At 45.6% G+C, this 12960-nt stretch overlaps 1 protein-coding gene across 2 annotated transcripts in view; it reads left to right on the top strand.

Moving 5' to 3' along the window:
- The window catches only part of Ovol2 (ovo like zinc finger 2), a 26542-nt gene extending 15148 nt beyond the window's left edge, over window positions 1-11394 (top strand). For both annotated transcript variants that reach the window (XM_031372100.1, XM_031372101.1), the window contains exon 4: window positions 10637-11394. In XM_031372100.1, the coding sequence (XP_031227960.1) occupies window positions 10637-10953 (317 nt within the window). In that variant the 3' untranslated portion in view covers window positions 10954-11394. The remainder of the gene's footprint in view (window positions 1-10636) is intronic.
- Window positions 11395-12960: the final 1566 nt, after the last annotated feature.

Raw genomic sequence — 12960 nt, 5'->3', positions numbered from 1 at the left:
GGCTATACAGAGAAACCCTGTCTCGAAAAAGACTAGATTTGAAAGACTTACTGAAAAAAAAAATCTCAAATTTTAATGTAGGTTCCACTTTAAACTGGTAATGTTTAAATGAAGTTTAAAATGTATCATTGAAGATAATCTCTTTAAGTTCCAGCACTCAGGGTGCAGAGGCAGGAGGATCTCAGTGAGTTCTAGACAACCTGGTCTACATCTAAGCCATCCAGGGAAATTCAGTGAGACCCTGTTTCGAAGAATGTCATCTGTTTCTGTTTATTTGTTTACTTGTGTTTTGAGACAGAATCTCCTGTAGTCTAGTTTGGCCTTGAACTCCACCTTCTGCTTTAGCCTGGAAGTGTGCTGGAATTGTGGGAACATTGCCACTGAACCTGGCTCCTTCTGGAAATTTCTAAATTTTAGAGTAGTTTGTCCCTTAATTTCTATTGGACAACACTGTAATTGTTGAAATTGATGGCTAGACATTTTTAGAGTTTTAATGATAACTTTTGCTTTCAAAGTAATGAACCATATGCACTGTGGGAATGGCTTGAACCCATCTCCATGCCCATACTCCTGTGCTAGTGGAGGTGTGCCTCCAAAGATTACTGGGTCATAAAGAGAAGCTGGGGGCTACGTTTATCTTATCTGGTGACAATCCTGAAGAGTCACTGCCCTGGGCAGGCCATGGGCTAGGGGCTAGAGGAGGAGGTCAGGCCTACGATGGTCTCCTGGTCTTTACCATAGATGTGATTATAAGACAGAAAACTTTTGAGAGGTCTTTGATGTGTCTGTTCATGAGTCCCAACCTCAGTGGCTCCAAAAGACCATCCTAGACTTTAGTGGGAACTTGGTCTTTGCCTTTGGTAGAGCTGTGAACATTAGGATTTGACTGCTGACTATTCTAAGTGTTGTATTTAGGTCGGAAACAAAGATACAGACACTCAACACAAATACAGGAGACAGCTGGGTGAGGGATGTGTTTGCATAGAGTCCAAAAAGACCAAGCCTTACTTAGCATTTTAAAACCTGGCTAGAATCCTAGGGACTGCCATTAGAGAAGAGTGTTAGCAGTGTTGGTAAATTCAGCAAAGACGGATGGATGGACGATCAGGCTAATTTTGCCTTTCTTCCATACCACCAACAGCATCTCTTTGCATCCCGGCAACTGCGGAGGGCATCTAATTAGAGACTCAAAATTCAAAGAAAAATTCTTGAAAAGGACTCAGGGAAACCAGAGCCTGAAAATGTCTTACATTAATATCCAAACAGATGAAAGAAAAGATTAGGGATCTGTTTTTGGGTATGACTTCACCAAGAAAAAAGTAACCACAGGATTCTTTGTCCCTATCCTGTTTCTGTGTGTGTGTGTGTGTGTGTGTGTGTGTGTGTCTAGGCAAGGGTGTGGTCCAGGCTAGGGGGCAAGGGTGTGATCCAGATGATAGCTCACTAAATATTTGAATAAACCAAGTGGTGCCGAGGAAAAGCCCCATAGCATTTTTTAAATGTATCAGTCGCTGGTCGTGGTGGAACATGCCTATAATCACTAGGGAGGAGAAGCCTGAAGGATTGTGAGTTCCAGGACAGCCTGGGCTAAACAGTGATTTCTAGACAAGCAGCAAACACCCCCGCACACCACAAATACACGAAACCAAACAAGCCGTCATTCACAACAACAAGGAAAACAGTCTGTAAATGAGTTTCTGTTCTAACCAGTCTTGGGCCCTGCGGACCGGAAGCAGTTCCTTTTTAGGATGACTTAAGGAGGAGTGTTCCTGAGGGGAACTTGTCAAGCCTTGAAGGCAACTGGGGTTTAGGGTTCTCCTTCAGTGCTGTCCACAGTTTGGGGGTGGGGAACCTTTCTATACCCATTTCAGTCAGCCATAGTTGAAGATAGTCTTCACTCCCTGTCATTGGGAAAATTAGTTGCTAGTGCCCAGTCCTAGGAGAAGGGGATGCCTAGGAGCTGGAACCTGCCAGCCTACATGTGCTCTGGGGCGGTGCATTAGCCTAAGAAGTGTGTCTGGGTGTGGAGCCAACAGTACCTTCCATAGACTTTATAGAGATCTTTCTCTAGTGTCAGGGACAGGGTCACAGAGGCCAGACTTACCCACATCGAGCACTTGAGCATCCAAGAAAACCAAAACATGTATGTTCAGTTCACAGCCTGAGAAAAACACCATGGATCTGTGCTTACAGAACATTCTTTTGGGTTTGGGCTTTTTTTTTAAAAAAAAAAAAAAGATTTATTTTATTTATATGAGTACACTGTAGCTGTACAGATGGCTGTGAGCCATCATGTAGCTGCTGGGAATTGAACTCAAGACCTCTCCTTGCTCCAGCCCGCTCGCTCCAGTCCCACTAGCTCGGGCATAATACACTGTAGCTGTCTTCAGACACACCAGAAGAGGGCATCCGATCTCATTACGGATGGTTGTGAGCCACCATGTGGTTGCTGGGATCCGAACTCAGGACCTTTGGAAGAGCAGTCAGTGCTCTTACCTGCTGAGCCATCTCGCCAGCCCGGATTTGGGCTTTTTTACTTAGGCCAGTTAGGGTTACTGACTAAGAGTGGCTGCCTATTGGCAGAAATGATTTTTTTTTTTTTGGTGGGGAGAGAGATCTGTGTGTTTGAGTGAAAAATACTGACCAGGTCGAGGCCTGCGCTAGGTCTAAGGGGTGTGGCAGCAGGTAGCTGGAACGTTTGGAAAAGGGAAGGGTGAATGCGGTAGGGAAATTATAAAAGAAAGATACTAACCTACCCTCACACATATTGGACTCCACACTGAATGTCCTCACCAACCACACCAGCAGCACCTGGGAGTTTTGCTGGGCGTGCGCAATTGCACATTTTGATGCCCCAAAGATGCCAACCTCATTCTTGAGATACAGCATTCATTGACAGCATTTTGTTTTCCTGTTTGGTAAAATAAATGCTTATGCTGTGGAAGATTTTGGATGATATAAAAAACTATAGTAAGTGTCAACTACCATAATGGCTAATAAGACCAAAAGATGGTAAGGCCTGGAAAGATGACTCACAGCTCTGAAGGTGTGGTGGCTCATGCCTCTAATCCCAGCACACAGAGGCTGAGGCAGGAGGATTACTGAAGTTCAAGGTCAGCCTGATCACTTGGCTTTTCTTGCAGAGGACCTGGGTTCAGTTACTAGCACCCACATGGGAATGTACCATCACCTGTAACTCCTGTAGGGGATTTGATGCCACCTTCTGGCTTCTGCAGGCACTGCACTCACATGGTCTACATACATCCGCATAGGCTCATACAGATAAAATAAAAATAAACATGTTTTTTGTGAGTTTTTTTTTGTTTGTTTGTTTTTGAGGCAAGGTCTCACCATGTAACTCTGGCTGACCTAGAACTTAGTAGGTAGGCCAGACTAGCCCCAAACTCCCAAGTGCTGAGATTGCCACCATGCTGCCTGACTAAAAATAAATACATCTTTAAATAAAAATAAAAATGAGGGAGATGGCTCAGAGGTTAAAAGCACTGACTGCTCTTCTAGATGCCCTGAGTTCAATTCCCAGCAACCACATGGTGGCTTACAGCCGTCTGTAATGGGATCCAGTGCCCTCTTCTGGTGTGTACTCATAATAAATGAATGAATGAATGAATGAATGAATGAAAAGGCTGGCTCAAATAGTAAGGGCCTGTGGTTTGAGCCTAAGGACCCATATTTGATCCTAAAAACCCATGGGAAAAACTAGGTGTGGTTGACCCACCCACAGGGTCTGGGGTGTAGCTCAGTTGCTAGTGGCTTACCTAAGAAGTGCAAGTTGATTAATTTGATCTCTAGTACCATATACAACCAGTGTGGAGGTCCTCTCCTGTAGTTCCATCGCTTGAGAATTGGAAGCAGGACATTTGAGGTTAGGCTCAGCTACACGGTGAGTTAGTTTGAGCCCAGCCTGGGCTACAGAAAAACATTTAAAAAAAAAAAAACCCAACCTTATGCCTCTGGTTGAGGTAAAGAAGGCTCATGGCTTTCCTTTGGAGTGCGTTCCACAGAGAGAGCCCGAGGAATTCCAATTTGAGGTGAGGGTTAGGGAGGGGCTGTCTACAGGACAGGGGGCTTTCCTACCTTATCTTCCATCAGGGGCTATATTGAGAGAGACCAGAAGGCAAACAAACCCCAGCCTGACTAAAGCGGAAAGGACAATGGTGTCTTTGTTTGGGGCCTAAGGAGAAAGATTGTCTGGATTGGGAAAAATGCAGATCAGAAGTTTAAGGCAGGGCTGCTAGCTGAAGAAGCATGGAATCCACCCCCCACACACACTCCCCCAGCAGCCCAGCTCACCTGCGGCATTGCCTCGTCCGTGGTTTTATTTAGATTTTAACTTATATATTTGTTTTTACCTTAAAAAAAAAATAGTGTATTTGCATGGCAGGGGGCACGATGAAAAATGAGATTTAAAAAAAAAAACCAACCCAAGTTTCTTTTACAGCCCCAGTTCACTTCTGAAAGTGAGTTGCCATTTGTTCTTTGTTTTTTTGTCCTGGAAGCTTCCAAGGCACATGGCTGCTCTCACGGGAAGGAGACCTTGGCTTGCTCGGTGTCCGCATTGTGGACGTACCTTAGTACTTTTCCTCGTTGACCGTGTACTACGAAATCATGACAATTCCCATCACAGAGGCACAGTCCTTTCCTAGTTCCCAGAAGTACTTGCTTCCATTCAGGTTGTCCCCCCGCCCCCCTGTCTGTTTTATTTAATTCTGACCACCATGATTTTTCTTGCATATCTATCTCTGATGTAACCTCCCACAAGTGAACTTATTAGGCCAAAGGGCAGAGACATTCTGGGGGTTACAGGCATTGCCTGTTTGCCATCCTAGAGCCTGCCTGCCCTCAGTGTCTTCTCTCGCCAGGAGGCCACTGTCAAAGCTTCCTGTTGGAGTTCACAATTGTTCCAAAGTCAGGAATGGAACATTTGACCCAGAGGAAGGAAAGCAAACAGAATTCCAGAAGTGGGGAATTTACCTGGAGATGTGGGATTTGAAACTCAGCTTAGTGTTAGGAGTAAACAAACAAACACACAAAAAGAATGAAAAACTCAAAAGTATTTGTTGACAACACTCCAAAAAATATATATGTGTATGTATATGTACATGTATATGTATATATTTATACAGTCACATGTATATATGAATGTATGTATATGTGTATGTATGTATGCATGCATGTATATATGTATATATGAATGAACTAGGTAATAAAGGCCTAGGGTAGAGAATTCAAAAGAGCAGGCAGTGAGGGAGGACTCTGTCAGCCTCCTAAGGACCACATTTTAAAAAGAAAAAATCCTTTTTTGTTGTGAAATACAGAATTCATAACAAAAGGTGTAGTTGAAAGATAAATACTAAGTAGGAATACAATCCGGCAGGCAGCTGACTCCTGCATGGCGCGCTTCCATTGTATTGAGCTGGCTTCTAAACACTGAGATCCTAATGCCCCGAGTACTTAGTGTTTGCCAGCTCTTGTGCCTGTGATAGCTCAGTTAATCCTCAGAGCAGCCCTCCTGGGTGTGAGAACTATCTGCATTTTGTGGGTGAGACGATTGAGCCGTAGCGAGGGTTAACAGATTGACCACAGACTCTGTTAATGAGTGGCAGATGTGCAGTGCCCGGTTTTCCAGTGGCCTTGGACTTTGGAACCCAGGTAGGTGTCAGTAGCTAATTTATATCTGGTAGCAGATGGTGCTTTGGGTTCCCAACCAACCTGCTCTTTTGACTAGGACAAGATTGGTTTTTGCTGGAGAAGGAGATGATGGGTGTGGCCTCGGTGTTGTGGGTGGGGCTTAGGTCCTCTTTATACAAGTCTACCTCCCTTCCTTTGAAGGTGTGGAAAACAGGAGCTCCGGGAGACCGGAGCTTATTCATTCAAGCCCAGGAGCTCCTGGAGACTGGAGCTTATTCATTCAAGCCCAGGAAGGAGCTTTTTTGACAAAGCATCTGTCTGCCAGGAGTGAGATTATAGTCAGAAGAGGAAGCAGGAACACTGGGGCAGGGAGCAGGTTTATAAGTTAGAAGTGTTGTAACTAGAGCTTTTATGGTCTGTCTCCTTCTGTGTCTATATCACGAAGCGCCCAGCCTCAAGACCAGACTAGGCGCCTATACTATATCCTCGTAGAAAAAAAGCCTCGTAGTCAGCCTCTTTCTTTACTGGCCAGGTGATGCAGGGCCACTGAAATCTCCTAACCTTCTCAGAAGTGCTGGGTGCTCTGCCCATAGAAGATATGTGCAGACTATGCATCAAATACTGCAGGGAAGCTGATATGGTTCTTCACAGGCTAGGCTGTGCTGGTCTCTGGGTCACCCCAGGAATAAATAGGAAGCTCTATGTCAAGAGCCGGAAGCGTTCATTTCTTGGATATGTATATATGCAGTGGAGTATCATACAGCCATAAAAAATGAAATTATGTCACCTCATTTTAAGTAAGACAAGTGACTAAGACATATAGTTTGTGCCTCATGTAGAACCTAGTTTTTTGTTGTTGTTTTAAGTAGAAAGTGGACCATTAGAGAAGAGGAAGGGGGACAGTGCGGGTGAGTGGGCCCCAAGGGAGTGAGTGAGTGCAGAAGAGCTAACTCTGCTCCTCATTTGCCGTGGGGTGGGTGAGGGGGAAATGCCTTCCCCCCTCCTCGCCCCTTGATGCCTGCAGAACTCAGGAGAGCAGGCCCTACGCCTCACGTGGCAGCACAGTAGAATTGGCTCTGGAGGTAAAGGCAAAGAGGAGCTATCCCAAGGGCATGAGGAAGAGCTGGCCCTACCCCTTGCCAGCTTTGGCATTGGGTGAGCTTGGGGGGGGGGGCAGTGCTAGAGAGCTTGCCTTGGTGGTGCAGGCGCAGGAGAGCTGAAGAGCTGACCAGCTTAGATACCCCCAAGACCTATTTCATCTATGAACTGCTAGAACACATGAAGGGTCTGGTCCTGCAGATCCAACGCTGCAGGATCTCCATGACACAGGGCAACAACAGGATAACCAAGAGGAGTCCTGGTGAGGATCCAGTATTGATAGTGTAGCAGAAGCCAGAGACCACGGCCAGACCACTGACTCATTGCAATGAACACTGAAAGTAGAGATGTGTGGAAAGAGCGTTTATCGAGGGGCACATTGGGACACTACAGCCTCTGTGGCAAGATGTTTTGTTTTTCTATCTTTTCTTTTTTGGGGGTTGGGGGTGGGGCACAAGGGCAGAGGGTGGACACAAAGAGACTGGGAGGTGAGTGGGATTAGAGTGAGCGATATACAATTCACAAAGAACAAATTAAAAGCTTAAAGAGAAAGAAAAATCCTGTAAGTTTCAAAACTTTCTGAAGAAAGGAAGTAGATAATAGCGTTAGTGTGTCTAGGATCAAAGTAAGTCTTATGCATGGATGGAAAGACCATCCATTTGTGTGTATGGGTGTTTTGTCTGAATGTGTGTCTGTGGTATACACTATAGGTCTGGTGCTCATGGAGGCCAGGAGAAGGCATCAGATCTCCTGTGTGTATGGATGGTGGAAACAGAACCTGGATGAGCAACCAGTTCTCTTAGCTGCTGAGCTAACTCTCCAGCACTTTTTAAAAAGGTCTCAGTGAAGGCCAAGTGTGATTCATGTCTTTAGTTCCAGTATTTAGGAGGGAGAGGCAGATAGATGGATCTCTGTGAGTTCGAGGCAAGTTCCAAGCCATCCAGAATGACAAGGTTAAGACCTATCTCTATAACTAAGTACAAGCCGGGCAGTGGTGGCGCACGCCTTCAATCCTAGCATTTGGGAGGCAGAAGCAGGTGGATTTCTGAGTTCGAGGCCAGCCTGGTCTACAGAGTGAGTTCCAGGACAGCCAGGGCCAAACAGAGAAACCCTGTCTTGGGAAAAAAAAAAAAAAAGTACAAATTCCAGCTCTGCCCTGGATTCAGAACTGGGATTCTGCTTTCTCGTGGTTTTGACACAGCATCTCACTGTGGCTCAGACTGGCTTCGGACTTGTGGCAGTCTTTTTAAGTCGGCCTCCCAAATGCCTAGCATTAGCTGCTTGCATTGCCTCGCTGGCTTAAAACGTTCTTTCTGGTGATTGGTGCCCCGAATACCTTTCTTACCTCAGACTAAGCGCAGCCCTAGCCTGGTCTAAAGAAAATAGGTAAGAGTTTATAAATTTACTTGCTTATTAGTCTTGGCTGCAGAGTAGAGGCTTTCAAGGAAATTTTGAGAAGTCCTTCTTCAGACCATGTCCAGAGCAATTAAATACATTTTAAAGCATACTTAATAATATGCACCTATAAACGTGTATTCATAATTTTGTATAAATTGTAAACAATCCCAAGAAACTCTTTGATGACTGGACTAGGGGAAGAGACATGTATGAATGAGAGAGGGGCCTTTTTAGTTTAGGTTTGTTTTTTAATTTTTTTATTTATTTAGTATATGTAAGTACATGGTTGCTGTCTTCAGGCGCTCCAGAAGAAAGCATCAGATCTCATTAAGGATGGTTGTGAGCCACCATGTGGTTGCTGGGATTTGAACTCAGGACCTTAGGAAGAGCAGTCAATGGTCTTACCCACTGAGCCATCTCACCAGCCCCCTTTAGTTTTATTTTTAAATGTATTATTTATTGTTGAGACCTGTCTTATGTAGTCACATGACTCAGGTTGGCCTTGGACTCCTGATCCTTCTGCCTCCACCTCCCTCAAGTGATGGGATAACAGACATGGGCTTCTGAACCTGACTTTAAATTTAAATTTAAATTTAAATATCCCCCAGCCCCTTGTGATGACTCTCCCTATACCAGGTAGCCCAGGTGGCTCACACACTCTAACTGGGATGACAGAATATCACTGCCTACATTTCATTTAAAAAACAAAGTGATGGGCTGTTGAGATGGCTCAGCGGGTAAGGGCACCGACTGCTCTTCCAAAGATCATGAGTTCAAATCCCAGCAACCACATGGTGGCTCACAACCACCCATAATGAAATCTGACACCCTCTCCTGGTGGTCTGAAAACAGCTACAGTGTACTTATAATAAATAAATAAATAAATAAATAAATAAATAAATAAATACACAGTCATGTGTGTGTGTGCATGTGTGATCGCAAGCATGTGGTAGGAAGAGATAGGCCAGTGATGTCAAGTGTCCTCTTGACATCACTCTGTGCTTTCTCTTCCCCCCCCTCAACATTTATTTAGTGCACATAGGTATAAAGTATGTGTGTGGATGTCTGCCTATGCATGCCATGTGTGAGTTTGGAGGTCAGAGGACCAATGGGAGCCAGTTTTTTGTTTTTTTGAGACAGGGTTTCTCCGTGTAGCCCTGGCTGTCCTGGAACTCACTCTGTAGACCAGGCTGGCTTTGAACTCAGAAATCCGCCTGCCTGGGCTGGGGAGATGGCTCAGCAGGAAAGAGCACTGACTGCTCTTCCAAAGGTCCTGAGCTCAAATCCCAGCAACCACATGGTGGCTCACAACCATCTGTAATGAGATCTGACGCCCTCTTCTGGAGTGTCTGAAGACAGCTACAGTGTACTCACATAAAATAAATAAATAAATCTTAAAAAAAAGAAATCCACCTGCCTCTGCCTCCTAAGTGCTGGGATTAAAGGTGTGCATCACCACTGCCCGGCCTTTTTTTATTCCTAAAGATTTATTTTATTTATTTTATGTGTATGAGTACACTGTAGCTGTACAGATGGCTGTGAGCCATCATGTCGCTGCTGGGAATTGAACTCAGGACCTCTGCTTGTTCTGGCTCCGCCCGGCTCAGCCCTGCTCAGCTCCGGCTTAATACACTGTAGCTGTTTCGTGGTGTAACCCAGGCTGGCTTTGAAATCACAGAGATCTATTTGCCTCTGCCTCTGTGTGCTGGGATTAAAGGCATGTGTTACTGTAAATGAATTACTCCGCATGACTACAAACATAGTTCTGAGCAAATGGGAAATGTTTCAGATTTTTTTTTCCCTTTCACGATGCTATTGTTGTATTAAGACTTGTAAAGGTCACAGTTTTAACATTAATCAAGTGAAGTGTTTTGGGACCTGGCAGCCACGACGTCCATGCCGGGCTTTGTAAATAGAAGTTCTGGGGACTGAGCATATACAGTTCTGGTCTATGTAAAGCAAGCACATTTACCTGGCCCTTCATTTCACCTCTTCTCTGCAGTGCTTAGCACAGTGTGAGTGAGCTTTGCACTGCCTCCCATGATGCCCAGCACAGAGGCTGAGGTAGTATTCCCTGCTCTCTGCTTTCCTCCCTTCCCTGCTTCTGTCCTTCGTTGCCTAAACCTTGCTTCCTGAGACTGCCTCTGCAATAAACTTACTCTAGGATCTTTGTCTCAGAGTCTGATTCCCCAGAAACTGACAGTACATAAATTGAAAACAGTGTTGACCCGGGCGATAAAAGATGATACCATTAAGTCAGATGAAAGCGAGTTAATCTCTCTCCCAGAGCCAAGTGGTGGGTTCTGGCTCACTGGCGCCCACGTGTGTTAGGTTTGTCCAGCTAGCAGCCAGAACCCTAGTAGATGGTTCTGGCCTCATTCTCCCCACATCAGCAAAGATCTTAGTCAAGGGAGACTTTTATAGCTTCATCAGAAGGAAGCTTGGGCTTGGCTCTGACCAGCTGGTGACCATCTGCCCCTCGTCTTTGCAGGCATCCGCCCCTACAAATGTGAGGTGTGTAACAAGGCCTTCACCCAGCGATGTTCCTTGGAGTCCCACCTGAAGAAGATCCATGGGGTACAGCAGCAGTATGCCTACAAGCAGCGTCGGGACAAACTCTATGTGTGTGAGGATTGTGGCTACACGGGCCCCACCCAGGAGGACCTGTATCTGCATGTGAACAGTGCCCATCCAGGGAGCACATTTCTCAAAAAGACTTCCAAAAAGTTGGCGGCCCTTATGCAGAACAAGCTGACATCCCCACTTCAGGAGAATTCCACCCTGAGTGAAGAGGAGGAAAAAAAGTGAAGAGCGAGGAAAAGCGGAGGAGAGATGCCAGCGCCACATTTACTCGGACTTTTGGCCTGAGGCTTGCCCCTCTGCTCTTTTTATAGTGACAAGTATTTTGTCCACCTCTCTTTTCTTTTGGTACATCAACAGTAAGAATCACTCCAAAGTTGTCAGTCATTCTGCCACAACAGGTCCTGTGTATTGTTTCTTAGTGGCTGAGGTCACATACGGGTTTGTGTATGTGTGTGTGTGTCTGTCTGTCTGTCTGTCTGTCTTTGTGTCTGTTACGTGTGTTTTTTTTTTTCCTAGTAGAATTTTCACATATGAATAGAGAGAGAGGTGTTCTTAAAGAGACCGTCATCTTATGGTGCCTTGAAATGCTTCCCAAGCAAGGAAAATGTATATTATTCTGAAAGAGTTTACAGAAATTATTTTAATAAATGAAATGTTCGTGTGAAACTTCTCTTTTCAAACTTTTTATTTATTTCCCTTTATTTTATTTTTATTTATTTATTTATTTATTTATTTATTTATTTTGGTTTTTCATTTATTTATTTATTTATTTGGGTTATTTATTTATTTATTTATGTTTGGTTTTTCGAGACAGGGTTTCTCTATGTAGCCCTGACTGTCCTGGAACTCACTCTGTAGACCAGGCTGGCCTTGAACTCAGAAATCCGCCTGCCTCTGCTTCCCAATGCTGGGATTAAAGGCGTGCGCCACCACGCCTGGCTATTTCCCTTTATTTTGTATGCATTGGTGTTTTGCCTGCATGTATGTCTATGTGAGACTATCAGATCTTGGAGTTACAGACAGTGGTGAGCTGCTATGCAGGTGCTGGGATTTGAACCCTGGTCCTTTGGAAGAGCAGTCAGTTCCCCCAACCACTGAGCCAAGCCAACTCTGCAGTCCCAAAACAAGATAGCATTAGTTTTGGCTCTACTCTTGAGGGCTTGTGTGACGTGACACTGGACTCAATTACTTGAAGGGAGGTTGATGGTTCTGTCTTGGTAGACAGGATTTGAGGAGGCAAATCTTGTCAGGTGGGTAGAGCAAATGGCTGATTGGTGAGATAAACCCAGCACTGAGGCTCAATGTTAGATACGCCTTGGGGCACAGCCTTGAGAACTCATTGCTCTCTTCTCTTGGTGTCCCTGGGGTTCCTGTGGTTTTTGGCTTCACGAGCTAGAACTTGCTGGGTGAAGGGCTCTGCTTCCTCCCTGGAGGCTGGCCCTAGGTGAAGCCTGTGACAAGAGAAGCTAGCCCAGGCATGACGGCCACCTGTTGAGGCAGCTCTGCTGGGAGGCTGGGCAGCAGACAGGTCTTTGGGGCATTGGACTGGGAATGCAGCGACCTTGAACAATAGCCTCTCCTCTCTCCTCACTGGAGCTCCATTCCTTGATGTGGGAGAGATTAACAGTCAAGTCTACCTTTGGGCACAACAGGGAAAAGTTGAGTGGGCGAGAAGGTGGTTTCTGTGGTACTTGCATGACTGCTGGACAGGAGGAAGAGCCTAGAGCCTCCACTGGGAAGGCCCTGAGCCAAGAAAGCCTTGACACAAGCTGTGTGCTGCTGGCTAAATTGACTGGGAACTGGTGGGCTTTTCTTGGCTTTCACTGCCTAGGCCTGTCTTGTCTTATCTCAGGGAGTCCTGGCTGGGCTCCTTGGTCTAGGGGAAATTTTGAATGGCTGGCCATTGTCTTGTTTCCTCTCTGTTCTCTCCATCTTTCCCTTTCTAGCCCCCTCTCTTCATTTCCTCTTCTCTCAGTTCTGCCTTCTTCCCCTCTCTCCTTACTCTGAACCAGATCTTATGCCTAGGGCCGGACACTTGAGACGCGTTACCGTTTCTCTTCCAACCAAGGTTTTGCTTCTGGGAGAGAGGGAGGAAGCTCTGTGTACTAGCGATGTGTCAGGCAGGAACCTGGGCACCCCTCACTGTACAGGTGTCATTTGGAACACCTGTAAAACACCCCAGGGGGCAGCATCCCTGTCTCTCTGAGTCGGTGCAGAGACTTTCAAATCTGG

The sequence above is a fragment of the Mastomys coucha genome, unplaced genomic scaffold, assembly GCF_008632895.1.
Source record: "Mastomys coucha isolate ucsf_1 unplaced genomic scaffold, UCSF_Mcou_1 pScaffold15, whole genome shotgun sequence".
NCBI lineage: Eukaryota > Metazoa > Chordata > Mammalia > Rodentia > Muridae > Mastomys > Mastomys coucha.
The sequence above is the reverse complement of the archived record's forward strand: the minus strand, read 5'-3'. Positions and strand labels throughout refer to the sequence as shown.